This window comes from Branchiostoma floridae, chromosome 2 (genome assembly GCF_000003815.2).
Source record: "Branchiostoma floridae strain S238N-H82 chromosome 2, Bfl_VNyyK, whole genome shotgun sequence".
Lineage (NCBI taxonomy): Eukaryota > Metazoa > Chordata > Leptocardii > Amphioxiformes > Branchiostomatidae > Branchiostoma > Branchiostoma floridae.
Window position 1 is genome coordinate 33,342,650 of NC_049980.1, and position 26,457 is coordinate 33,369,106.

At 40.3% G+C, this 26,457-nt stretch overlaps 1 protein-coding gene across 10 annotated transcripts in view; it reads right to left on the reverse strand.

The window, feature by feature from the left end:
• LOC118409248 (endophilin-A3-like) overlaps positions 1–26,457 on the reverse strand; it is a 66,349-nt gene that overhangs the window by 8,329 nt on the left and 31,563 nt on the right. For 2 of the 10 annotated variants that reach the window (XM_035810116.1, XM_035810126.1), the window contains exons 3-11: positions 17,396–17,468; positions 14,878–15,030; positions 13,252–13,266; positions 8,775–8,908; positions 6,175–6,247; positions 5,347–5,361; positions 4,247–4,350; positions 3,630–3,733; positions 2,703–2,833 (exon numbers count right to left, since the gene is read on the reverse strand). In XM_035810116.1, the coding sequence (XP_035666009.1) occupies positions 2,703–2,833; positions 3,630–3,733; positions 4,247–4,350; positions 5,347–5,361; positions 6,175–6,247; positions 8,775–8,908; positions 13,252–13,266; positions 14,878–15,030; positions 17,396–17,468 (802 nt within the window). The remainder of the gene's footprint in view (positions 1–2,702; positions 2,834–3,629; positions 3,734–4,246; positions 4,351–5,346; positions 5,362–6,174; positions 6,248–8,774; positions 8,909–13,251; positions 13,267–14,877; positions 15,031–17,395; positions 17,469–26,457) is intronic. The other 8 variants (XM_035810119.1, XM_035810118.1, XM_035810117.1 and 5 more) reach the window with 8 other exon arrangements.

The window sequence follows — 26,457 nt, forward strand, 5'->3', positions numbered from 1 at the left end:
ACATTTCGTCCTACGCGCGCTGTAACTTGTTGACCCCCCTAGTTAGGCACTGGTGAGAATTCAAACAAGAATCAATCATCAACGGTTATTGGTCGGGAATCTCCGGTGAGTTCCGAGTGCGTGCGAAAGGTCACGGTGAACCACGTGACCAATCTCCGGGTAGGCTCGGGCAGACTCGGGACTACTCGGATTTCGTCAGTGAAGAAACACAATGGCTGAAACCCAGCGCGGGCGTGCAGATTCCCAGGTTTTCAAACGCGCTCGCACGGGGAAAATATGACTCCTGACATGCCTTGAATAGTGTTCCGTAACGTGGTAGGCTTGATTCAACTAACTATGTAAAGAAATGGCCGGAAAATGGATTTTTTGTTTTCAGTTTGAAGCGCAAATAATTGCGTAGTAGACCTTTAAGGAAAAAACAGGATGGATTGTAAGAGAGGTCTGTCTGAAAAATATCTGCATTTTCCTTTACATAAATTTTACAATGAAATTGAGGAAAAAACTGAAACAAACACATAAAAAGCAAAAGAAACAAAATCTTTGTTTAAAAGTTCATCTGTGTTGTTAGAAATCATTCTAAAGCAATGTTGAACTGTAATTTTCAACACAAAAATTTGACATTTTCAACTGATAAACTCCAGTCTCTATCAAGGAATACATCTTTCAATCTAATTCTTGTGTTTGAAATTACAGTTTAACTTTATTTTCTGTGACTCCTACCATCACAGATGAACTTTCAAGACATATTTTTGACAGTCAACCTCCAGTCTTTGTTGAACAGTTTGAGTCATACTTTTTGTTGGACAATATAACTTTGCTTCAAAAATTTGATCTGCTGAACAAGAAAAATAATGAGGAACCCCATGCAACCCTTCCTGGTCCATCTCTTGTAAATGTATAAAACATCATGCAACAAAAAGTCTTCACACACATAGCAGACAAGTTGTCCCTCCCAACCTTATAACAGCAACACATTGTGCAGGGAGGATTGGTGCAAAGACAGGATTTTGTACAATTTCATCTCTGAAAGATTTTTTAAAATACCGTAACCCTTTTCTAGATGCACACTCTAAAATTTCGTCATCACCCGCATATGATTGATATCCTTTCCACAAATTAATTGCTTGATCATTTTTGGTGCTTGATCATTTTTGGTGCTTGATCATTTTTGGTGCTTCCATAGAGGTTAGGTGAGAAAGAACATACAAGTGCTGTGCAACGTACAGGTAGTTTCACAGAGAGAGGACTGATTCAAATTGTGGGACAGTTTACATATCCAAAATGATGCACCGGTGACAGAACCTCTGCATCGAGCCTCCCTAAATCTATTTTGATGTACCTTAACCGGTATAAGCAGCAACCAACATAAGGTATCACAAACAATACACCCAATATACCACTTCAATACACCCAACATACACCAGCAACATGTCAATATCTATGTAAGGGTAGAGATTGTGATCTGGTATATCAGCATTTCTACAGATTATAAGAGATTGCAATCAGGATCTCTGCCATCGCAATTGACGATTTTGCCAGTAGAGATGCCAATCAAAGTCTCTGTCGACAGACTCTGGTTGCAATTTCTAACGGTAGAATTGCCAATTCTTCCAGATCACAATGTCTACCCTGACATCTATCTAATAATAGTATACAAAAATTGATGGAACAACTCTATCGAGATAAATACATGTACAAGATAATTACACTTTTCATTGTAAGCTACATTCCAGTAGAAGACAGAGGAATGTAAAACAGATAGTGCACTCCATAACCAGCATGACATGATGACAAAGAGGCTAGTGTCCTCTTCGTCACCTGCACTTTGTCCACAATGCAGTGCAAAAGTCTTGACTTACATACCCCAAAAGGTTTCACCACTATATATCTGTTTCTTACGCCACACCAATTCAATCTGTGTTCGTTGTTGGAATTATTTTGAGAGAAATGCTTCACTTGAAAAATAATGAAATATGATGACCAGGTTTATGCCTTAATGCAGTTATATTCAAGTTGTTCTCCCTGCCCACTGCTTTTATAATGTCCAGTTGCTATATTTTGTCTGTAAACCAACCAACCAAATGAACCAGTGTGGTCGTAGATAATATTACCCTTACATTAACTATAAACTAGACATTTCTTTCATTGTTATCTTACCATATGTGAGTGTTCCCTTACCATTAGCCTTCATACATGTATGAGGTTTCAAAGAAAAGAATATAAAAAAGCCATGCAAGCATCAAGAAAAGTTAAGGCCCCCTTTCCACTAGAGGGCAATTGCGCTGCACTCTCACTGCGACCTAAACAGAATATGTGTAACCTTTGCTTTCACACGGGATATATCATTATGATACAAAACTTAAAAGTGTGACTGAAAAGACAACAAAACAAACAAAGCGTAAAAAGATTCATTTCTTTTCTATACAATTCGTTGAGCGATATGTCAAGTTTGAGGTCACAGAGAGAGCGCAGCAAGAGTGCTGTCCTAGTGAAAAGGGGGTTTTACTAATCTCCATGCAGATCCTACAATGGCATAAGATAGTACCAAACTGGCCAGGAGATAGTCAGCCAAGAGGTGTCCATTTGCCACTCCTAAGCCAGCTTCACTCCTCTGCCAGCTTTTGATACTATCTTCTTATGCTACCGTAGGATCTGCTTGGAGATTAGGTTTTACAAGCAGAGTGTTCTCTGTAGCTACCCACCCTTGGCAGAGATGGAGGCATAAGCCGGGGGCGCGTCTGTAGAGTCTGTTCCGTTGTAGTGGTCCAGGAGGTCCTCCGTGACCTTCTTGGGGTGGTGGTGGGCGCGAGGTCTGCTCGAGGCGTCATCAACTCTGGGGGGGGGGGGGTGTGTTGTGGTGGGGGGGGGACAAAAACAAGTTATATTTAGAAAGAGTTATAGAGAGAGAACTTTATTGCACGACATTTGTACATGGTACAATGTATGGCAATGGCTATTACACAAAGTACAAAATAGAAAATAGGTGTATAGAATAAGACGTAACATCCTAATTAACAGAACATAACAAGTGGGGATAGCACAAGTCTTTGATATAGTGTTACAGTCGAGTTGGGCTAATCATGAGTTTCAGTATTCTTTCTAATAGCACAGCAGTCTTTGATATATTTCCCTATCTTTGCATTATGGGAGTTGTGACATCTAAAGATATATACAAATCTGTCTATAGCATTGAGTCTCTTGAAATCTGCTGTACTGGATTTGAGAAATGTGAATAGCTCATTATGTAGAATAGCGTAAAAGGTAGTCCCATAGCCTTTTAGAGGCCGAAGGGGCAGTCGGTCATTATCCACTGTGTCTAGGCAACAGTATAGGAAGGCCGAGCCCATCCCTCCCCTTGTAATGCCACCTCCCCAATCAAAGTCAGGTGCCCATTTTTAAACCCGAGTGAGGAAAGTCGTGTTGGGCAGAAGACTGCCAGCATAATAGGATTCGAACCCAGGACCTCTGGGTTCTAAGACAAACAACCTGAAATTACGCCACACCAACCAATAACTTGAATAAGTCGGCTGCAATGCAAGAGTCTGTAACTCACCTGCTCTGTAGTTTACTGTGGACTGCTGTTTAACTCACCTGCTCTGTAGTTTACTGTGGACTGCTGGTTAACTCACCTGCTCTGTAGCTTACTGCAGAGCTGCTCCATGAGCTCTGTGGACTGCTGGTGGTACTCCAGCATGGAGTTGGCCAGGGTCTGCAGCTGGGAGATCTGCTCCACCTAGATGGGCAGGACGACACACAACAGGTCAGTCCTGCTACAGGTTCACAACAGATTTAGCCTATATATATGCTTTAGTCTGTATCTGAGGGCTCGAAATACTCTTTTCTGCATACTTGCACTGGTGCAGGCAACATTGAAAATTATCTGCACCAGACAAATTCTACCTGCACCACTGTGAATTTAGGAAGTATGGATCATAGTAATGTTGCTGAACTTGAAACACGCATTGTGTACTCCGAGCTCCGTCTGCTGCGTTGTTCTAGATCACGGGGATAATTCAAGCAAAGGCCGACGGGAGTAGAACAGTTTCGCAGTTGGCTCGAACGCGTTCGCAAAGCCCTGCTCGAACCGATGAACCGCCAAGAGGGCTTACTTCACTAACTACATAAAAATGACTGGGTAGGAAATGCTACCTAATAGAATATTATACTATAATACTGATTTCAACAAAAACTCGATGGCTTACCGCCTATGGTATGAGAAACAAACAGAAAATGTTTAGAAACTCACGTCGCTCTCCAGCAGGTTATACATGCCGTTCTCCGCCAGCTCTTTCGACTCCTCGAACTTCTCCATGGCGCTCCGCAGGTCATCGTCGCTGACCTTTGACCCTGCTTATCAGGAGCAGCGACATTGAGAGAACAGAAAAAAAACACACGGTGAGCTTCGAACATCTGAGCTAGGAGGCTTCATTTTTATAAAATTAGTTTAACTGTAATATCCAACACAAAAATTGGACTCACCCAAATTTTCAACTGAACAGCACCAGTCTTTGTCAAGGAATAGTGCTGTTCAGTCGAAAATGTGGGTCCAATTTTTATGTTGGATATTACAGTTAAGCTAGTTTTACAATGACTTCTACCAAGTTGACACAGATGAGCTTTCAAGTTAGGCTTCATTTTTGTTAAGACTGTAAAAAAGGTCTCAGTCTGCAGTTCCAAAACCTGGGACCAAAACCTACACCATTTCTTCCTACATCAAAAACTATCTGACACAAAAAAAAATCATGACCATTGCATGTTCAGGACAAAAGATACATAAGCCAGAGCATGCTGCTATGTGTCAGAAACCTACCATTTTTTTTATTATAACAAAAGCTATCTGCCACCAAAAAATCAAGACCATATGTGTCCAGGACAAAAGATACATAAACTACACGTTCTGAGTGTCTTTACAATGTGGATTTGTGGGGAAAGTGACAGTTGGTGGGGGCCAAAAGATTTTCCCAGCAGAAGGAGAAAGCGAGAAATATTCCTGTGATAAGAAAAAAGCAATTCCTGTTGTTTTTATTCTACAGTAGAAGCCACACTGGATTACCGCACCCTTTTCTTTATTGCAGGGAATTCCAAAATCCTAGTGCTGTCCAGCTGAATAAATTCACATAATTGCACCAACTGGATAATTGCACGAAATACATTTGGCAAATGGGGCGTGCAATTAAACGGCTTCTACTGTATTAGCTTTGAATTAGCTTATGGGTATTTTTGATAGTAGCTTAGCTCCAGTTTCATAGCATTGATAGCTTTATGTAGAGCATGTTTGACTCAGTGCATATAGAGCACCCACCACCTCTGCCACCCACACCCAGAGGTTTGGTTTTTGGTAATTACCAGGTTGCATACCTCCTGTTGTTCCCATGATGCAATGTAAAAGAAAAAGGTCAACAGGTCAGAGGTCAGTCAAACAATGTCACAACCCATCCCCCCAAATCCTGGAGTGGTATCAGCCATCTCTCAATCGATCCCTATATAACCTCTTTGATCATGATCAATCAGTTTGAGGGATTTATCCACTCGAGGACAGTATGAAGGAGATCGATACTCACTGTTGACAGACAATTATAACATTGGTGTTATATGAAGAACAACTGAATGAAATAGAAAGTTAGATATCATGATTTCATATACATCTCATCACACAAGTTAATTCAAAAGAAAATATGCAGAATTCCAGGACATGTGGTACAAATAAATGTAATGTTACTTGCATTTATCAAGATTCTATATGCTTTTTCCATACACAAAGTAAAATGCTTACCAACAAACTTTCAACAAGTCCTGTCACCCATGTCAAGTTTGAATGACCAAAAGCCTGGATCACATGACCTGAACAGATGTGTGACATCTGCAATGGGGTCAAAGGTGACTCGTAGTCTGTAGAGACCCTGTCTCAGTTTCAGGTCATTCCAACTAAGTCCTGGTGACTGAACGGAACTTGTTGTAGGCATTTTTTTTGTAGTGCAGAATCAGCCTTATAAAATCTTTATAGTGTGAAAAACCTCCCAAGAACTTTACTTCAAAGACTTGCAGTCTTGTCAAGTTCTGGAATCAAAAAATGGCAACTTAACATTTCGGTTCCTGGAATTTGCATATTTTCATCACTTAGTGAACAGCAAAGTAAAAGAAAAAGAGACTGGTAAAATCCACTCCTGTACACACCACTACCTTTTTCCTTCTGACGCTTCTTGCAGTCATAGTCGAGTCGTCGGCCCTGTAGCTTCTTGCGATGGTGCTGCAAGAAACAAGGCAAAACTTCAACACATGTAACAAAAGAAAATTTTGTGATCTTCCATAACTTTCCAATGTGTTCTATTTTGCTAAATAGATTTGCCAGGGTGGGGTGCACTGATTCAGACCCTAGTGCAGCTGCTGCAGAGGGTCCAGGCATGCTTATGCTTCACCCCCTAACCCTAATCCTTACCCTGACTCAAACCCAACCCTGACCCTAAGGAAACCCTTACCCTAACCCAACCCTGATCAAACCCTAAACCCAACCCAACCCAACCCAACACTGACCCAACCCAAAACTTTACCCTAACGCTAACCCAAACCTAACCCAACCCTACTCTAACCAAACCCTAATCCTAACCCAACCCCAACCCTAACCCTAACCCTAACCCAAGTCTGACCCTAATTATAACTGCAACTCCAACCCAGACCCTAACCCTAACCCCAACCCTAACCCAACCTAAACCCTAACCCAACCCAAACCCCAACCCTAATTCTAACTCTAACCCAGACCCTAACCGAACCTTAACCCTAACCTAACCCAGCCCAGCCCTAACCCTAACCCCAACCCTAACCCCAACCCGAACCCTAACCCAACCCTGACCCTAAGGCCCACTTTACATTACGTTTTTCGCGTTAGCGGGACTGGCGTTAGCGGGGCTGCATTAGCGGGAGCCCCGTGTAAAGAGAGTTCCCGTTAACGTAGTCCCGCTAACGCCAAATTTTCTCCCGTCCACTCCGAAGCATACGGCCGTAGGCTCAGCGGGAGTCCCCGTCAACGCCAAACTGCGTATAAAGAGAACACGTCGGGCTCGCGTTAGCGGGAGTCAGGGTTAGACGTTTAGCATAAAGCGTGCGCTTATTAGCATATGGCGCGAAAATGGTAGGTACAGATTTGCAAAACATTGGAGGAAAATTGCCAGCAGCGATCATGTTCATAACGCTGGGTAAGAATACAGTGATAAGAAAACAGTCTCCCGATAGTTACTTTTTTATATACTAGTAGAATGAATGTCAACCAAAAAATCAACCCGAACTACGCAGAAAAAATAGTTTTCACGGCCTGCCTTTTCCGTAATGGCCACCTACGCAGGCTCTTACGTCAATCGGGTCTGCAGTCAACCTTCAAAGCAGGCAGGATGTCAGCGAAAAATAGTCTCATTCTCACATTTTTGGACGACCTACTTTTGCACAATTTTCGTGGAAGACCTGTAAAAAAATATACAAGTTCGATTCCGAATATTTTCTCCTGCAATACATCGTTACGTTATACCGAAACCAGAAGCCGCTATCTCTGCAAATTTTGTATAAAGTAATCCCATTACGCGTCTCTGATTGGCCATTGCTATGACAGTGGTGGCCGTTGCTATGACATTGGTGGGGAAATTCCTGCCACATGAACTGCTGGCAGCTTGGGTTTTTACGTACGAGGTAGTTATTATACCTGCAGGAATTATGCGTATATTCACGGTTATTTCAGTACGTAGCCATAACTTAGCAGGTCATCACTGAAAGAAAGGGATCTTCTATCAAACAGTTCGCTTTGAAAGGGTTTTTAAGTGCTTTTTTTATCGAAAATTTTGAGGTCGAAGTTACCGGAAGTGTCAGCGAAACAACAACGTAGTCAGGGACTTGTATTTCTCATGCAAGTCACATATTTGAATTTTCAATCACTTGGTAGCGATACGCAAACAAAAAATTAACGGTTGTTCAATATAACAACGTGCAGCTAAAAAGAACTGCGATCTTTACGGGTAGACTTTCACAAAGATTTTACATTCCACCGCGCGCTGCGGGTGTCCTGTCAGATTTCCGGGCGGTGTGTCTAAAGAGGTGCTGATAGCGGCGTCCCGATAACGGGAAATTTACCGCTAACGCGAAAAGCGTAATGTAAAGTGGGCCTAATTCTAACTCCAACCCAGACCCTAACCCAACCTTAACCCTAACCTAACCCAGCGCAAACCCAACACTAACCCTAACCTTGATCTTAACCCAACCCTGGCCCAAACGCTAAGTAAACCTACCCCTAACCTAAACCCACCCTAACCCTAACCCACCCCTGATCCTAACCCTAACTAACCCTAATCCTGACCCAAACCTTAACCTTAACCCTAACTCTAACGGTTAGTAACCCCAACCCCAGCCCTAACCCCAACCCCAACCCCGACCCCGACCCCGACCCCGACCCTGACCCCAAACCTAACCCTAACCCTGACCCTGACCCTAACCCCAACCCTAACCCTGACCCAACCCTACATGACTGTATAACCCTAACTCACCAAGACTTCCTTGATGTCCTTCTCATGCAGCTGCTGCAGGGGGTCCAGTTAGTTCTGCTTCACTCCATATAACCCTGACCCTAACCCAAACCTACATGTATAACCCTAACCTTAACCCTAACCCCAACCCAAACCTACATGTATAACCCTAACCCTAACCCCAAACCTAACCCTAATCCTGACCCCAACCCTAACCCCAACCCCAAAACTAACCCCAACCCCAAAACTAACCCTAACCCAACCCTAACTCACCAAGACTTCCTTGATGTCCTTCTCATGCAGCTGCTGCAGGGGGTCCAGGTAGTTCTGCTTCACAGTGGCATCCAGGTTGTACTTCACCTCTGCCATCTGCTTCAGAGTCTCCCCCATCTCTGACAGGGCCTCGCCTAACATACAAAACATCTCAGTACAGATAGGGCCTCGCCTAACACACAACACACATCTCAGTACAGATAGGGCCTCACCTAACACACAACACACATCTCAGTACAGATAGGGCCTCACCTAACACACAACACATTTCTTAGTACAAGTCATCATTTGTGATGCAATACGTATATGGTATATTTATACTGTTTCATTACTAACATTTTGATTATCCAGACATGCTAAGATCTCAACAAAGGGGCATGTATTTTATTCTAAAGCAATGTTGAACTGTAATTTCCAACCAAAAAATTGGACTTTTCAAATTTTCAACCATCCAACTCCGGTCTTGTCAAGGAATGAGCAAGTCCAATTTTTGTGTTGGAAATTATGGTGTAGTATTGCTTCAGAATGATGTCTGAAATCTGCTGTGAAATTGTGGTAATCTTCATATTTCCATATCCTGCAAATGATGAGGTCTGTTGTACATAACTGTAAGTTCAAACTTGCCCTTTTGGGTATATTCAGCGTACATGCAACCTTTTCATAACTATTTACATTCCTATTCATTGAATCAGGGTCTATACTGTATCCCTGTCACTAGTTAAAATCATTTTAAATGGACAGGACCATATACATGGTACGAGATCAAATACCTTGCCTACTGTGACATCGAACAAAGACCAATTGCATGCAGGTAAAATTTGAGTTGTATGATATTATTTGATTTCTGATGTCTACCTGCACCTAACCTGCACTGGTCCATCTACTTAGTATAACTATATGTAGACCTGTAGAAAATCCCATCTTAAGTCCTCCTAGTTCTCAGTATTCATATGGTACAATTTACCATTTAAAATTTAACTTGATAATATTTTATGACAATAACAACTAAAAATAAATTACAGAAAATGTTGCCCATGGCAGTGCAATGAGGCAAATTCAAAAACAATTCAATCTATAAACAAAAACGCATTCTAAATCTTTCTAGTTTCTCTTAATTACGCAAAGCTTCTGCTATGCCCATCATGCAATACACTTAATTTCTGAAGGATACCAGCTCCAGCCAATAGCCATGCCATGCACAAGTTTCAGCATCTATCCGCATTAATATTGTGTCTATGCCAAGACATTATCATACGCAGCGCCTAAACAAACACTGTGGGAAGACTCCATTAAACCGGACTGAGATTTCCACTTTTTGGGGCATGGCCTCTAACCTGCTGTCAGCCAATCAGAGAATCAGCTTTACTATGGCTGGGTACCGGTACAGAAACTTTAGGTTCAGGTCCGGTTCAGGTCCAGAGGATCAGGTCCAGGTCCGGACCTGAACCTGGACCTGATTCAGTATGTGAAAACTTGTAAATGGACAAAATTCAAAACAATGGTCCATTTCACTAGGAAGAAATCTGTTTGTGGAGTATTCGACTCCAACTGGCGTTTTAAACCCTACAAGGCTACATTGTAACTGCGTCTGTACGATTAGCTGTAAACCTTGGTAGAAACGACTATAGACTCAACGCTACTTTGCTCTTGATATTTTCTTTGACTGGTAAGCCCTAAAACGTGTGAATGCTTCGATCATATAATCTATTCATTTTCCAATAGGTCCAACATCTGGTCCACCAATTTTTTTCAGGTCCGGTTTTTCCGGACCGGTCCAATAAGAAAAAAACGGTTTTGTACCGGTACACTGTACCGGTGCCCAGCTCTAAGCTTTACCTAAAGAAAACATATATTATATACTTCCCTGATTGGTTGACAGCTACTTAGAGACCATGCCCACAAAACTGGAACCCCCGGGTTAGCATAGTCTCTCCGACACGTACACGTATTGTATAGCCTGCGTTCAAGGCCGTGTGTAGGAGAATATGCCAAGATGGCTGCAGCTCATCTACAATGTTAATATCCACTGACGACTACAGCATTACCATCAGGACTCACCTATCTTTTTACTTATGAGGTGGATTTGAAATAAACATAAAGAAAATGAATAGACTGTAGCTTATATGGGAAACAAATTATACACAGTTTGAGATAAAAGATGGTACTAGAAAACATGATAAAGAGATAGAGCAGGAGAATTTGTCATGGGGTAGGTAAACTTTCAAACGAAAGAGATTTTACAGCCAAACTCTTGTATTGGAAATGACATCTTTCATGTGTTCAACAAAATTTTGTCCAAGTTGCGTTGTGTTGTCTTTTCAACCTGCATTGTAAAATATGGGTCACTTTCATAAAAAATCTACAGTGTAAATTAAAACTGTAATTTGAGGTAGACTGTACAAAATGAATAAAGAAGTTTCGTCCAAATGTAGATGAAACAATGTTTTTTTGGGGGGGGTTTCTCCTGTCGATTGGACAGATGAGGAGGCAGACAGGCTAGTTGCCTGTTTGCCTGACCTGCACATGACTTTTTTATGGTGAAGGAGGGGTGTGCAATTCCTTCTCCACCCTCTCGTCTACTGGAGCACTAGGTCTCACAGGGGCAACTGTATGCAACGTGTGAGGCGGCTCTAGCAGATGCAGCTTTGTTGTTCGGAGTATCAGTCTCCTAGGAGGACTTCCAACCAAGGATGTAGGGGGTTCCTCCTACCCCCGACTCGTGTGTCATGGCGGGTGCGTCATGCCCGAACATGCCCCTAAGGCCTGTCTCGGCCACATAGCCCCACCAAGCCACACAAGGCCACTAGATACTCATTTACACCTGAGTTAAGTGAGGAAAGTCGTGTTAAGTGCCTTTCCCAAGGGCACAAGATCGGTGACACAGCAGCTGGATTCGAACCCGTAACCTCTCGGTCTTGAGCTGCAAATGCTGCCACTGCGCCACGCGGTCCCACGATGAAACAATGTAGCAGGTACTTTATGGACAAGGTTCAATCGAATCAGATATGATGTGAAATTCTGTATGTGCGGATAGGATTTCAGCCATGTAACAATCATTGCAGTACAAGTTTTCAATCAGGAAGGGCCATGATAATAACCTGCCACGGGGGAAATCATCTGAGTATTTTGTCCGTGCGTTCAGGCCAAGTTTAATTCCATAACAAAAATGCTGTAAAGCTACGGAGACGACGACGTCGATTAAGGTCAGACATCCAGGTTATACATTTGTAAGATAAGCCCAAAAGCTCTTTGGAATCCAAATTGTCTTCAGTCTGAATTGTCTTATAACGTTTCCTATTGGACAACTGAAATTGTCTTCATTCATAGTTAGAGTATAAAATACCTGTTTCTTCTAGGTCACTTCAGTGTCACTGACGAAGGATAGTGGATTCTATCCGAAACGTCTGACCTATCCAAAAACCATATCCAGTTGCTTGAGTAACTACTTTTTGGCGTATCTTATTACCTGGATGTCTAACCTACATCGACGAAGCCCAAAAGCAGTTACTGTACAAACTGAATATTATTTTAGAAACGGCTAGACATTTCAGATAGCATTCACTTATAACTTTCGTCAGAGACATTGAAGAGATCTGGTAGCAACAGGTTTTATACCCAAACTATGAATTGATATGCAAAGGAGCTGAAGACAGTTTTGGATTGTCCAATAGGAAACAAGGTAAGATGAAGTTGAATCAAATGAGTTAATTAGCTCCTGTTGTTTGAGCTACAGACACTAAGAATACTGTAAATGCAGAAATGTTTGCAGCGGTTTTATGTTCTCGGTTTTCACAGACACTTCACCGCGATATTAAAACCACCGCGAATATTTTTCCATGGCAGTAAGAGACTACAGTACATGGTGCTACCCGATATTAAAACCACCATGAAAAGTCCCTTTTCCCGCTACCACAAAATTAAATCCCTGCAAAGTTAAATGAATTTACAGTAATGTACAATTGTTGTTCTGCAGTCTTCTGTACAGTTATGTTCAAACCTTTCTATAAACCCCATGACAAAAGAAATCTGGCAAACTGTTGAAATAGATTCTGACAGTATGAAGCAAAGATGTATAATTGCCAACACAAAACTGGACCTGACCAAACTGTCCAACTCAAGTCTTTGTTAAGGAATGAAAAATCCATCTCTTCTGTGACATCACAATAATGTAGATGGAACATGCCATGCAGAAAACATGACATCACAGAAGCAACGAATTGCTCTTTCCTTGAAAACGACTAGGCGGTTGAACAGTCGAAAATTTGGGTACATCTAAATTTTGTGTTACAGTTCAAGTTTGCTTAACTTCTACCAGCACAGATGGAATTTCAAGCCAAGATTCTGACAGTATTCTGATCCCTAAATTCAAACAGCACTAGATAAGTGAGTCCTGAATGCTTGCTACCGTATTAGCCTGGCGTTACACCTGCACTATGCTACAGGGGGTTTAGGAAACAAACATGGTGAAAATACATACCATAGTTTCTCCAATCTGCATTATAACATGGAAAAAAAGAATGAGAACAGGTTTTCAGCATGAGGAAGAGAGATTTATGTTAGCCAAGTACATTTCACTGGATGGTGATGAGAGAATCTTAAAGTATTTGGCACTGAAGTCTGTTGACCAAATATATACTTTCTTCTGGCAAAGTTTGGGCACTGTTCAGTTTTGTCAAAATTTAGTTCTTTCCTTCTGCAAATCCGATTCAGCAAATCAACTTTTTCATCAGTTTATCTGAGGAAAATACCTTGTGCTCATGTAGAGCCTTTTAATCCATCACTATTATTACTTCATAATCTTTTCATAATCTCCAGAAATTACATGCTGCCCAACAGCTTATCTTACAGTTCTTTACTGTCAATTGCTGAGCAAGATGTATTTGGTGGAACTCACTGACTGACACATAATTCACAGCCAAAGAAACACACCCAATATGCCATATACAATAAGCCCTAGGCTATGGCGAAATACAGCATTTCCTTCATTTTTCAACAGCCAAGCACTTCTTTGTGAAAGTTTGATCTAGAAATAAGATTTCGCTGCCAATAGTTGTGCCATGCTCTCTAAAGCTGCCATTCTGTTCCAGCAAACTGCACTCAGACCAACATGGAGTCGAAAAAACGTGCAAGAATACACAATAGACAGGAATGGAGTAGAAACAAATCAAAAGACTCGAAATGTTTATTTCAATCAACGTCTGTCAAGTTTTGACAATCAAACAAAGAGACAGGTTGATTATTATTTGCATATTCATTTTAACTTGATATACAATTTCATACTTATCTATATTTATTCATTAGCAAATGTGACAATTTCATATGTCAGGATAATTCAGAAAAGGACACAAATATTTTTTATATGCTATCCTATAACATGTAGGTCACTAAAAATTTTGAACGACAACATATGATTTAGAAACATTGTGATTTATTGTGACATGTAATGTCTCAACATTGCTGTATTTTGACCACATAAAGAATACATATCAAATATTAGCTAATCAAATCTTCCACAGAACTGGTGTCCTTCCAAACCTTTAGTGACCAGTACTTGACAAAAGTGTTATATGTCAGATGTCAAGTAATAAGCATAGATCATGCGTTCAATCTTTAGAAGACTTTCATTTTCTTTCTACTTATGACTGAAAAACACTATACAGCTGTCTTCCATCAGTTTATTCGTAAGTCTGCTAAGTTAAGAGTAATTCTTCAGTCAGTGACTCTTGAAGACATGCAAAACACGTACATATACCTCGATGTCTGGTCAGAACATTTTTATCACAGAATAACCTAGTCGTGCAAGACTACGTTGGAGACTGTGTATATGCATACCTGGGGATATCCACACTGTCTTAGACCGTCTCGTAATCTTCCGAGACTAGGTCATTCTGCGATCAATGTACTGGGCAGACAATGACAATTTGGAGGTACGTATTTTACGCGTTTTCAACAGTCACTGATTGAAGAATTACTCAATAACCTACTCATAGTCATATGTGACTGATGAAACTTTTTAACGAAATCGGCTAACGTAGCCATTGCCACCACATCTCCATTGTTCATGGTGTTGTGCAGCAGGGAGAAGGTAATTATTAAAACTTACCGTACTCCGACGATACGGAGCCCTCACTCAACTCACGCCCGTACTTCATCATACAATCTCCCAGGGTCCCCTCTGGCTGGGGGTACTGCGTGGTGCGCGCCTGCCCACGGATTTTGGAAAACTGGTTTTGAGCCGCAAGTCTTGCACGAGAAGCTGGAGAGAGAGAGAGAAAAATAGATTCCTCAAGAAAAACAACTTAATGTACAATAGGAATAATCGCTGGTCATCATATGGTACAAGAGTAGAGATGGCAATGTGACAGAATCTACCAGAATATAAAGATCAAGATTGGAGTCTGCAATTTTTTATGTGCAAGGGGACTTTTGCTTGAAGGACAGTCAGAACTTTCTAACTTCAAGTCAGTTTAGATCAATGGGTTCCCTTGAATACTGCCTTCTAAATGGGAGACCATCCCAACATATTCCTGGCATTCTGGTCAGGATCTCTGTTGACAGAGACTCCGATTTCGATCTCTATTCTACCAGACTGCAATTCCTACCCTGACAGATATGGATTTCCACATTTTGTCCACTTAAAATCAAGTAACCAAATCAGTGCTACAACAAGATACCAACAAAATCTAATATGTGACCATTTATTTATTTCTGTAGCACCATTTATTATTTGATGTAGCACTAGACTAATGACAGTCATGATGTAACGTTACTGTTGAAATTTTGGGTTGTAAGGATTGTAAAGGATGCCGATTGTGAAGAAGCAAATAAGAGACTAAAATGTCAGAAAGCTGAAGTTGACAGTTACAGAGCAATGTAAAATAATGATATTATAAAAAGACCCTGATACATGCTTTCCAGGTACTGTAGAGTACAGTCAAAACTGCCTAAGAAGACCACTTGGGGACCTATAATATCTGGTCTATGTGGACAAGTGGTCACTATAGACAGGATTTTTTATGTGTAAATTGGAAAATTGTCTATGGGACCACGAAATTGTGGACATATTGGCAAGAGAGGTGGTCTCTTGTACAGTTTTGCTGTAGCTGGTATGTCAGTATTTGTTTGTTTTTTCCTTGTCTTTGAGTCAGATGAAAAGGGAACTAAATTATCTATGTAGCAGGGGTGTCTCCAGGATCTGTCCTTCTGTCCGGGGATGGAAGTTTGCCAATTGGGACGGAAAATAATTTTATCCCATCCCATCTCAAAATGACATGAAACTGTAAATCTATTTAAGTTTTCACGGTAGCAGGAAAAGGGACATTTCGCAGTGGTTTTAATTTTGTGGTAACACCATGCACTGTAGTCTCTTACTGCCGTGGAAAAATGTTCGCAGTGGTTTTAAGTTCGCGGCAAAGCGTCCACCGCAAAAACCGCGAACATTAAACCACTGCGAAAGTTTCATCTAGAAAAGTCAACAACATGGACAGGAAAATAGAAAAATTTTAAGCTGGCGACAGCGCTGCTTTGGAGTATACTTCTCTACTCTACAGCGTTTGAGGAGATGAACTAAAAGACAGTGCAAGGATTTTGTGTACAGAAATACAACGTAGCTTTGTGTTACCTGCTGCGCAAGGGGCCAGCACATTGGTAAAAGAAAATGGTGAATGTTCAAAGATTACCAAGCCACAGCACACAGATACAACAAACACACACATGGGCACAGTGCAGGCAAAGCCAGAAATACCAGACTGGTATGTAAAATTTCTGAAAAATCTGACATTGAAGTGCAAACATTTGAAATGATCCACTTTGCAGTGTACAGAACAATGCACAATGCCTTGGAATTTTGGTCACATTCAGCTTTTGGCTCTCATAGAAGAGTTTATTTTTTGCTCCGATATGCTACAATATAGTGTAACGATACCAAGATCATTCTACAGAAATTGCTTTCGTTCATATTTTGCAAGTGTAGTTTTCTACCAGACATCAAGTATTGCCTCTTGGTATCATTCACATCTGACAAAGTTTTTAAAAAATGTAATATTTATCACAGATCCATACCAATCTGGCAGTTACTGACTATGTACAAGATATATGAATGTATAGAGGATAATAAAAAATGTAGATGTGTTTGTAGAAAGCTGATTTGAGGTCTGTATCACTATGAAAATGACTTTCTTGGAGCAGGAAATACAATGTTTGTCATTAAGCAAAAAAAAACTCAGTACAATTGTTGTCTAAAATGAGTCGTGTCAACAAATATATGTGTTGGAGCGATGAAAAGAAATATAGGATTGTAGAGTCAATGAAAACATGGAAACAGCTATAGAAACCATCATGCAGCAAATTAGGGCAAAATAATCAATACTAGGCCTTAAATTATGGAAGATGTAAATCAATAATAATTGCAGATGGGTTTTAGATTGAAGAATATCGGACAGAGATTAGTGCTAGACACTACTTTTCTTGCAAATGGTCTTTGTGTGTTTCTTCACTTAAAATCTTCTCACAACATTAATTTTGAAAAAAAACTCAGTCATGCACCAAAGGTCTGACACATTCTGTATTTTCTTCTACGTTGCAATACACTTGGTTCCTGCCAGGAGTCTCTTCTTACTCACCTGGGTTGGGCTGCAGGTATTCCTTGGTTTTCGTTATCAACTCAATAGACAGCTCGTCCATTGTGTCGATTTTCTGAAAGACAAAATACGAAGAAAAGTTTGATTAGATACACCTCAAAAATCTAGTTCCCCTGTTTAAACATACCTTACATATCATTACAGCATCCATCCAAATCCAGTTCCCCTGGCAAAAATCAATTGGACGACGATTCTGCGGCAATCGCCAAAGCCTTGCTTATAATAATAACTTTATTGTACAACAGTTGTACAACGTACAAAGTATATGCGACAGGGACGGTTTTCAGGTGAAAAATACGCGCAACCCTCTGTCGATCTTAAATATGGCCGTTCTTCCATCGATACGCAAGAAGATCGTGAATAATGTGACTGGGGTATTAAGGATTGTTTCAAAACACCTTACAAGTCCAGTTCACTTGAAGGATTGTTTAGATGTACTTCATATCTATTTCCTCTATAAAGAATTGTTCAGATACACATTAAAAAATCTACTACCCCTATAGGATTGTTTGGACACACCTCAACAATCAAGAGTTTACCCATAGAATTGTTCAGATATGCTTCAGAAATCTAATCCCCCTATAGAATTGTTAAATACACCATGCATAATCTCTTATCACTACTTCAAAGACGAATGTAGGACAAGGGATCATTGAAGACCACGAGGTACTTTGTCAAAATGCTCAGACACAGATAGAGGTCTGTATCTGTATCTAAACCTCTGTTCCTGTATCTGATGTTATTAGGTATACAGTCCTACACACTCCTTATCATTCATTCCCTCTGTATCTGTATCAGATTGCCCTTCGGCATAACACTCCAGCTTTGAAGATAAATGCAAAACAAGGCATCACAGAAGACCCTATGTTTCTTTGTCAGTTCAGGTACGGGTACAGAATCTATATCTGATGTTTAGGTATATAGCCCTGTAGACTCCCTTATCATTGCCTCAAAGATAAATGCCAGACAAGGCCCTATACTATATATCCCTTTGTCAAATTGTTTAGGTACAGGTACAGAACCTGTGTCTAAACCTCTATACCTGTATCTGATTCTTTTTAGGTATACAGGCTATAATACAGCTATAAAACATTCCCTTATCATTGCCTCATAGATAACTGCCTATATGTTCCTTTGTCAAATTGCTCAGATACTGGTGTAGCATATCTGTATCTGATGTTTAGGTACATAGCCCTACACATTCCCTTATCATTGCCTCAAAGATGAATGCCTGACAAGGTATCATTGAAGACCCAATATGTTCCTTTGTCAAATTGCTCAGATACTGGTACAAAAATATCTGTATCTGATATACAAATGTACATGTACAGCCCTTTACACTCCCTTTTTATTGCCTCAAAGATGAATGCAGGACAAGGCATCATTGAAGACCCTGTGTGTTCCTTTGTCAAATTATTCAGGTACAAGTACAGATACAGAACCTGTGTCTAAACCTCCGTACCTATATCTGATTTTTATACATTAGGTATACAGCCCTGTACATTCCCTTATCATTGCCTCAAAGATGAACGCCGGACAAGGCATCATTGAAAACCCTATAGGTAAAGGTACAGAAAATCTGTATCTGAAGTTTAGATATACATATACAGCCCTGTACATTCCCTTATCATTGCCCCAAAGATGAACACCAGGCCCAGACAGTGATGTATGCCCCCAATCCCGGCTGTAATGGCTGATAGTTAAGCTGGGGATCTGCCTGTATGTACAGACATCTGCTGGATACGACCGTGGGTCAGTCCTCCTGATCCTCCCCTACAGTACTTCTAATGAAGTATACATTACCACAGATGTGCAGTAGATTACCGTTTACAGGCGATCCCATCCCATCTGAAATTGAACCCTCGTCGTAACCTATCCATAATGGTCCCGTTTGATTCTGATGCAAGTTGATTGAAAATAGTCCTGATTTCTTCATACACCTGACCTGACTGCACTTATGTAGGTAGGTTTAGGAGAGTAGAATTGAACATGGGGACAGAAAAAGGCCACTCTAACACTACAATAAATTCATGTGCTTTTGTTGTGACTTTGTTTTACAGTGTTTTGGTTATCACTGAGCACAGTAGGGGCATCTTTGCTGGATAATATCAAAGAATTCTTGCAAGTATATGTGCAAAGGTTAGGTATGATGGGTCGTTCAACGTAATAGAACCAGCTGTGCCACGTGCCTACAAAGATGGTGTGTTATGCCTCAGGGTGGTTATACTGGCTATATAGATATAGATTTTAAATTTGCGGTTGAAACACAGTTCTGTATTACAGTAGTCATTAAGACTCCTTTTCCCTTTCACTAGAAAATAAAACCCACTACAAAAGTAAAAGGATTTACAGTATATAAAATGTCTTTGGACTATTCCAAGAGTACTACAAGATGCTAATAACACCTGGCCTCCCTTAAAAGTGCCTCTCCCTGATGAAACAGATAACTGACACATCCCGTAGGACGGCCATCGCCGAAGGTCAGCCATAAAGGACCCGCCCTAAACCGGAATGTTAATCTGTCACACTGAACTGATTTCTACATAACGGCAGTACAAGGATCAGTGGACAGCGAGGCCTGTCAGGGCACATACAACCATTAACCTCCCCCAGTTCACTAGAGGCTACAACCTCTGAGGAATCACTGAGCAAAGATCAGGGATCTAGCTAGTGCATTTTAGCTGAACTGATTTCTACATAACGGCAGTACAAGGATCAGTGGACAGCGAGGCCTGTCAGGGCACATACAACCATTAACCTCCCCCAGTTCACTAGAGGCTACAACCTCTGAGGAATCACTGAGCAAAGATCAGGGATCTAGCTAGTGCATTTTAGCTGAACTGATTTCTACATAACGGCAGTACAAGGATCACTGGTCAGCGAGGCCTGCCAGGGCACATACAACCATTAACCTCCCCCAGTTCGCTAGAGGCTACAACCTCTCAGGAATCACTGAGCAAAGATCAAGGATCTAGCTATAGCTAGTGCATTTTAGCGTAATGGGCCACCACGCTATAATCTGTGACCACCATGCTAAATGAGGGCTATTATGCATATGCTAATTTTTAATGAGTGTAGACTGAGGTAACATTTACTTGTGGAATAATGTCTAGTCAAATATGATCAAATTTGATATGACCCACCAAGCTGAACACAAAATCCTTTTAAATTACCTGTGGTGTAAAAAGACTTGAGTTCTCTCATGCATACCCTTAGAATACCTGCCTTTTTATTCTACATCTTTAAAATCTCCTCATCATGGAAGGACCAAGACCCACCTTCAGTACCTTCCCCCTGATTGTTTAATTTGCTATCTCACCATTACCATTAGGCTAAAATAAAATCCTGGCTAGAACTCTGAAGATGTTATATACAACATGTATCTCATGAATTTCACCAGGAAAAATTTCTTTTGATGATTTGTGCATTTGTACGCCTTTTTAATCATATTTCTACATAGTACATGGTACATCATATTCCTATTATAAAATCAAGGGGCATACAGATACAGTTTTGGTCACACAAACCATTTAGCAGAAGAAAGGTGACCTAACTGCGAGTCATCAAGTTGTTCTTATCTGGTCTTTTTCTGCTCAAGGCAGCCAGCTATAATCTCCAACATTATCACTTCTAGATAAACAAAGACCACAGTTGCATAGCAATTGGGACATGGCCCTCCTGGAAACGATGGAAGATGGCATGAAAAGTAACTAGCTAAAAGACAGATTATGAGAGCTGTAGAAAAAGAAAAATTTCGTGCGTTTAAAGAATATATTCCCAATTTATAATCTGAGATGCTATTCACGCATGCTACGATAATTCGCTTATCATCAATTTTCCTTGTATTTTCTGGGCAGCAAAAATTTTGGTGCACCAGTGCAGCACCAGAAAAATAATGTCAAGCCCTCTATGTTTTGGTTTCCAGCTGAGGATGCTATTTTTGCATGATAAAGTGAGCTTGCCATGCTGTGTTAATTCATTTACCATTGATTTTCGTTATATTTTATGAGCAGTTAAGAGTTCAGTTTAGGTGCAACAGTGAACCTATTCCCAAAGATGAATATTAAGCCCTCTATGTTTTGGTTTCCAGCTGAGGGTGCTATTTTTGCATGATAAAGTGAGCTTGCCATGCTGTGTTAATTCATTAACCATTGATTTCCCAAAGCTACAGTCTCTTCACAATACTCAATATTTCAGCACCAAGGACAAACAGGGCTAGAAATACCACCTGCATATGCAGGTTAGTGCAGGTAAAATTGGAGCTGTGCAGGTATTTCTGGTGTCTACCTGCACCTAACCTGCACTGGTCCATGTACTGGGTTTTATACATAAATGCCCTATGATGTAGGTTTATGTGGATTGTTATTAGCTGCATTGACTGTAAATACTACCTATTAAGTATAAAAGAAAAAATAGCAATGGTTCCTGAACAATTTTAGTATGATCCATACTTCCTAACTTCAGAGTGGCGCAGGTAAAATTTGTCTGGTGCAGGTAATTTTCAATGTTATGCAGGCATGTAAAAAAAAATATTTTGAGCCCTGACATACCTCTCCTTCATTGTATTTACACAAAATAGCAATTACTCAAGCAACTGGATATGATTTCTGAAGAAAATTTAGTCTAGAATCATATCCAGTTGCTTGCTATTTGGCATATCTTATCACCTGGATGTCTGACCTTCATCGACCTATCTACCTTCAGGGCTCATACCTGTTCCTCCTGAAAAAGGGGTTTTTATTTACAAAATTTTGTTCTGAAATCATAACCAGCTGCTTGAGTAATTGCTATTTGGCGTATCTTATTACCCGGATGTCTAATCTTCATCAACATACAAGTTGTATTTAATTTACCTTCAGGACTCATTCCTGTTTCTCTACTCCTACTATATACTGGAAAAGGGGTTTTCTGTTTGCCTTCTCATAGGCCTATTCAACCACGAAATTAGAAACACCATGAACAGTTTACTTTATTCCTGACGCGAAATTACTAGTAAATCTCCGTAAACATTTTACAGCAGTACACAAAACACTTTGTTTCTTAGTTATAAAACTCAGAACTAACTCTGTGACCATATAGCATTAAAGCATGTCTCACTGATTAAACTTGTTGTTGCAAATAATCAAATAATGACAGGCAAACAATCCCCATTTTTTTAGCAATGCAAAGATGTTTAAAAGCACTGCAGCCAGGTATTCTCAAGTAGTGAAAAAGATTAAGTCCTTCCCAACCAGAGTTCATTGATATTTCCTGCTCTCGGCTACCAAGAGCTACTTGCCATAGAGAACAAAATCTATTTCTCCAATCCAGTTCAAATTACACGTTGTACAATGTATCCATCCAGTCTGATATTCAACAACGCAAACTGAATTTTTAGTTCTCTTCAAATTGCATTTCCAAATACCCTCATTTAAGTTGCCCTGAAAAAACTGTGTCGCTTTGAAACTTGACCCAAATATTCGATATTTCACTTCGATATTGCACGTGCACGGACTACCTCCGCAAGCGATACATTGATTCGCAGAGTCCTGGATGTGTTTGTGTATTCTGCAGTGTGAAGGAGAAGGCAGGCCCTGATACATTGGTTCATGTAGGCTTGGGCCACACCAATTTTATTTGTTGTTTCACAGATTTTTTAGAAAAAAATTTTGTCTGTCGGTGGAAAAAGAAATTTTAAAAACTTTTGCAAAAACTTGGGGGTAGGAGAGATCGAGGGGCTTACTCAAGTTACAGTTAATTTAGGGGGTGCCTGGTTGCAAAGTCCAAAGTTTGAAGTGAAATTATAAATGTACCATCCAAAATAGGCACATACTGGAATTTAAGGCCCATAGTTATTTTGAGAAAGGAGAGGCTATGAAATTTTGTCAACATGGGGTGTGGCCATCAATTTGAAAAAAAATTTTTTGTCAAATCGGAAAAAATACGGTCGGGAAATCCGAGAAACAAGAAATAAAATTGGTGTGGCCTTGGATGTGTTTGAGTATTCTGCAGTGTGAAGGAGAAGGCAGCCCTGTAATCCGTGTATGGATTGGGCCCATCACAGTCCAGTCAGCTCCACTGCCTGAGCTGTAATCACGCCTCAATGGCTGGTGATGTCCAGGGGGCCCCCTGGGGGGACTGGATATCTTCAGTTCAACTTGTATCTTTTTACATGTTGCATGCAGTACGAAAGATACTACATTGTACTACTATAAACTGGTTGAAACAATCAAGGCTTCTCAAGATGTTGTGCATCGCCTTACCCCGCCCACTACGGAAGACAGATCAGGGCTCGAAATACCACATGCATATGCAAGTTTGTGCATGTAAAATTGGTGTGGTGCAAGTAAGTTTGGACCAAACTTACACCAGTGCAAGTTACTTTTATCCACTAATACCTGACTTTAGAAAAAAGCTTACACACACCAAGAATATTGTCTGCCATTGAAAGGTAAAAGAAAACAACACTGAATAAAAAAATAGCCTAAATTTGTTATTTCTAAACTTGGTTAGACATCCAGGTAAACAAAATTTGAAGACAATTCTATCTCTATAATGCTAATAATTCCTATGGTGTTGTCTTACCTTGATTTGCATATGAGTAAATACATTTTGCATACAATTTAGTGACTTTGATATAATCAACTGGATTTTCCAGTTATATGTGTTTGTATTGAGTTGTTCTAGCGATGGTTAAGAATAGTGATGGAAGTCACTCGAAGAGTCCAGAAGAAATCTATTGATCTTATCAAGTTGTAGACATTGAATTGTCTTAAATTAAGCCTAAATTCACATTTGTTGTACAATTTGAAATCCAAAATAAAATACGCTTTGGAAAACAAATATCCAAACATGTGGTCTTTATGTATCCCCATATATTTGCAAATTTTCAGAAGAAGAATAAAGGGTTAACAGTTCACTATTTTGGGTTGTGCAAGTAAGTTTCTTTTGGTGCAAGTTACCTTTGGCTTAACTTGCACTGGTGCAAGTTGACTGAAAAGTGTATTTCGAGCCCTGCAGATGATGATGATGAAGTCATCATGGTTTGATGAAACGGACCATGAAACATAGCCAAAAGGCATCCTGAATTTATCTCCTATGACCCTGTGTAAGAGGTGTGTCTGAGAATCTTTAGAGCTGGCAAAAATGTATATGGCAAGCCAATGGTTTATAAAATACAAACCTGTACTAGTGACCAACTCTACATAAGAAAGGCCCACCTGGGCATAGATATACAGTCAAACCTGTACAAATGACAACTCCTACATAAATACCACCTGCTAAATGTGATCATTTTTTGGTGGTCCCTTTAATAGACAATTTTCCATTGACAAAAGAATCGAGTCTACAGTGACCACCTGTCCACATAGACCAGATTTTATGGGCCACCTGAGTGGTCTTCTCGTGCAGTTTAGACTGTACCTGAAGTTTTATTTAAATTCCTCCCCCACATCCCCAGGAAGTGTTGTACATGATGAGTCTCTCTTAACCCCATTTCCTGTAAAGACCACTTCATGCTTGACCTAAATGCTTCACAACCTACGCAATAAACTACTGTAAATGCATTTATGTTTGCGGGGATTTACTTTCGCGGTAGCAGGAAAACTGAGTTTTTGCGGTGGTTTTAAGTTTGCTGTAGCGTCATTGACTGCAGTCTCATACTATAATGGAAAAATATTTGTGGTCACCGCGAAAACCGCGAACATAAAGCCACCGCGAACATTTCTGCATTTACAGTAGTCACAATGGCAGGGCAATAGTACCTTAGGTATTCGGAGGTATTAAGTAGTTGAGGTACTGGTAAAAGGTTTTAGCACATAAGTTTTGCCTCATGCTGTCATATTGGGGAATGATATTGCAAATTCAATTTACACATAAATCAGTTATTATTTTAGAAGCTGATGATTTTCTAAATATGATTTTTCACTCTTTTGGTTAAAAATTTTGTTTCAGAAAAAATATATCTATGATTTATATGATGGCTAGTAGCTTGTCAAACTATTGTGGTGAGATGCAGCCTTCCCTGATGCTGGCAATTTTGCCTGAGCTGATTCTATCTTTTGCAGTAAATTGTACGATGAATAAAACACCCGCACTGTAAGAGACAGAAATCTCAGCTGGCTCTTTCACAGAAATCCAACCGTGATTCCCATTACAATCTGCCCACTGCTGTTTTTATTTCCTTTTCTGTTCCATTAAGATATCTCCATAGTCTAACTCCCTGCCTGATCCCTTCCCACTGAGAACTCCCCTTATCATGCGCAGCACCGGCACCTCTTAGTCGACGACCGCTTTAGCGATTAAGCCTTTACCGCCGAAGCAGCTCCACTTTACGCAATCCCAGCTGACAAATAGAGGTCGACTGGAAGAAAAGGCGAGCAGATTCCAGTCACAAGGGAAGGCTGCGTCGTCTGACGGTGTCCTTGTGTGGGAGGACGCACGATGATACTCTTCGCCTCAATCATAGAGCAGATTAGGCCGTGTTAATTTGATTCTATGGATGACATCAACGCACGCATCAATTTTTGACCGATTTTATTTTATTTTATTAATCTCAAGACAAGTGGGTAGCCCTTCAACTTATTGAGAATTGATTTCCAAGGGGGCCCACCAAATTTTCCAAAAATAAGTAAGTTTTCAACCATACTGTGAATTGTACATAGCAGCTTCAAAATAAGTAAATATATGACAGGAATTACAAAAAGTTTAAATATTGGAAAACGTATTACTAATGTCATAGACTATCTCAAGGTCTAAGAAGATGTGAAAGAACAAAAATGAAGAATCTGTTGTTCGGTATACTATATTCTATGTGTTCAGTCATTTGTTCAACAACCTTCCTAACCACTTTGATTTCATAATGAAGGAAACTTTTTTTTCGTCAAGATTTTTTTATTCGCACGATCGCATCAGTTTTGGGGTTCCCAGAGGATGTCATCTAGCCTGAGTATCATCCGTATTCTACCAGGGCTCCTTACACTCGCTACCCCTAAAAAATATTTTTTTAGGGAAGTGAGTGTTATATACCCCTCACATTAGGCGTGATTCGATCGGACGACGAGTCT